The 2,892-nt window shown below is 61.2% G+C and overlaps 1 protein-coding gene across 1 annotated transcript in view; it reads right to left on the bottom strand.

Moving 5' to 3' along the window:
* The window catches only part of LOC104994812 (collagen alpha-1(V) chain-like), a gene marked incomplete at its 5' end in the record, with an annotated part of 7,936 nt that extends 5,316 nt beyond the window's left edge, over positions 1-2,620 (bottom strand). Inside the window, one exon of the mRNA XM_010848476.1 lies at positions 2,453-2,620. Within this exon, the coding sequence (XP_010846778.1) occupies positions 2,453-2,620 (168 nt within the window). The remainder of the gene's footprint in view (positions 1-2,452) is intronic.
* Positions 2,621-2,892: the final 272 nt, after the last annotated feature.

Genomic DNA, 2,892 nt, shown 5'->3' with positions numbered 1-2,892 from the left:
CCGGGGGCTGAGGGGATGCGGGGGTCCCCCGCCAGTGGCCGGACAGCCCCCAGGGACACATGTGCCTGCGGCACTCCAGGAGGGCCCGTGACAGCTTCTGGCAGGGTCTCAGGCCGGCTTTACCTTGACGTGATGTTCCCCTGCCGCCCACTGCAGGTGGCGGGGGCAAAAAGGCCCAGGAACCCCCAGCCCGCCACCAGGCAAGCTGGGCAGCCCTCTTTGGTTGGTTGGTGGCGCCCACTCCCCACAGAGACCACCACCCTCGGGTCTGATTCAGTCCCTGTGGCTCCGTCCAGACGGGGTCAGGAGACCCAGCACTGCCTGGCACAGTCACGCTCTTGGTCCTGCCAATTCAGAACCTAGACCACAGGCTGCAAGCGAGACTAGAAAATCCTTCTCAGATGAGGGAGGAAGGCTAGCGCCCTCTTCGCTGGCAAGAGCAGAGAACACCACGCTGCGGCTCTTCGCCGCTGGGAAGGGGGCTGGGCCTCTGAAGAAGCCGGCCTGTGGCCCCTGAGGTCCCGGGACACGGCCTGGACGCATGTGGGGGCACAGTGCTGGAGGACAGGTGAGTGGGCACGGCTGGCGTGGGCGGCTCTGGGGGGTAACTGGGGTCGGGGCTGGGGAAGGGCGACAGGGCCCCACAGAGGCCCCAAGCCTCATCCGAGAGAGGCTCTGAGAGAAGAAAAGACAGGGAGGCTGGGCGTGGTCATCAGCCCCGGACTGCAGAAAAGACCCCGGAAACGTCCGCTTAAACCATCCCGAAGGAGCACCCAGTTCCACCTGGCGTTAAGGAGGCGATCATTACATACGGACCCATTCGACTTCATGAACGAATTATGGCTCGGAGGCCCTGTAACAGCCCTTTAAACTGTTTCAGCATCTAATGAAGAGCCTAATTTGAGAGCCTGGGGAAAATATGGGCTTAAAAGAAATTCCCTGTCTGGCTGTTCCGGAGTTCATATCAGATCTCCAGTAACTGGCCCGTACCCTGAGCCCCTCTGATGTTACTCGCCACAAGATAACAAGGCGGGGCATGGATAGAGGACACCAACCCCGGTGAGCTGGCTGTGACCCTGAATTGGGTGGCAGGGGTCAGATTGAACTGCCTGCCAGCAAAGCGACTACAGACGGCCGCGGGGCAGGACCTTGTGAGATGCCCGCGCAGTGGTGTCCGTCCCGAAGCACGGGCGTGAGGGTGCAGGGCCAGCAGCGCTCCCAAGACGCCTCGCCCCCAGCCCCTCAGCCCCCCGCAGGGGAGTTCTAAACTGGGGACTCGGGGCAGGACAGCTTCTCGGTGATTCAGAACACGCTGGCCCCGAAAGGATAAGAAAGGCTCCTTGGACGTGCGGCAGAGTGACATTCCCGAGGGTCTTTGTAGCAAGTGACCCGTGGGGCCCTGGTGAGCCCCGTCTGCAGTGATGGTCAGACACTCTGGAGGGGGGACGTCTGGCACCCCAAGGTGGTCAAGGGGGGTCCACAAGACACAGTGAAAGGCCTTGGGGCCCCCAAAGGAGCTAACCGGCCCAAATGCCGTTTCTGGAAAGAGCAGACCCAGCCTCTCTCGCAGAGACAAACTCTTAAGAGTCCCTGCGGATTTAAAGAGAGGCTGAGAAAACACGGGCGTGAAGCAGAGGGTCAAGAGTGAAAGGCCAGAGGAAGCAAACGCAGCCCTGAAAGGGCACATCCTTCTGGAACCCGGTGGGCACGTGGCTCACAGACCCCACTGCCGGCGGAAGGACTGCCCGACTGGAGGGTCAACGAGCGAGGCAGGTCGTTACCGGAAAGGTGGCGCTCACGCTTCTGAGGATTACAGAGCATCTCTGGGGTGAGTGCATCCCAGGGTCCCCGGGCCCTCTCTGATCACAATCGGGAAGAAGAGCCCCACTGAAGTGGGGGGAGAGGTTATCAGTCACGGGCCTGGTCAGCCGGCCCAGGTCCCGAGGCCAGCGGGGTGGCCTACCAGCAACCATCGCTCCGCTCTGGGCTCGTAATTAAAAGCAGCAATGTGACACTTGGCAGTTGATTCTCATTAAAAGCCTGCACTCTCTTGCTGGGAGCTCTGATGTTTGGTGCGTGTGTCTCTTAATGATCTCACCCCCAATTAAGCTTCAGTCTGGAAGCGTTTCCTTTCCCGTGACCCTGGGGTTTCTTAACCCCACCCCCGGGGAACCACGCCTTGGAGTCCCGGCACCCCGCCCCCTGCTGGAGAGACACCTGCTTGGAGAAGTGGTGCAAACAGACGAGGCCCCGCTCCCACCTTTGGGTGTGGACAGTGACCGCTTTCACTATCCTGACATCAAATCAGGCTCCTTCCCGGAAAACCAAGCACGCTTCTCCCTCCATCAGGCGTTCCTCCCCGCCTCCCCGGCTCCGGGCTCCTGGTTCTGCTGCCCGGCTGGGGGCGGGAAGCGGAGCCACACCCCCGCGAGGCACACACGCTGTCTCTTACCAGGGTACAGCTGCTTGGTGGGCGCGCTGAGCTGGGCATCTTTCGTGACTCTGTAGGCGACATCCGGGCCTTTGGAAGATCGCCGCGCTGCACAGAAGCCTGTGGTCTTGGTTATTCCATCAGGCAGGTTGTGAAAATCTAGAACCTTCAGGAGATCTGCTGGCTGAGCTGAAAGGACAAAAGGAGGTGATGAGTTAGCCATGGGCAGAAAGGGAGCACCCGAGGGTGCAGATGAGCTGGAAACCAACCCTCAGCCCCTCCTTCCACCCGCTCCAGGACCACCTCTGACCCTCAGAAGAGCCTGAGGGATCAGCTCAGAAATCGGGCGCTCTCGGGCGCAGGACACCGCATTTTGCGGAAATGCACACGGCCAGCTCCCACCCTGGTCCCTGCAGGCGGCCACCCCCAGGTGCGAACCCTCTCTTACTCGGTACTCACAT

This window comes from Bison bison, unplaced genomic scaffold, assembly GCF_000754665.1.
Source record: "Bison bison bison isolate TAMUID 2011002044 unplaced genomic scaffold, Bison_UMD1.0 scf7180017850298, whole genome shotgun sequence".
NCBI lineage: Eukaryota > Metazoa > Chordata > Mammalia > Artiodactyla > Bovidae > Bison > Bison bison.
This window is presented reverse-complemented; position numbering and strand designations above follow the sequence as displayed.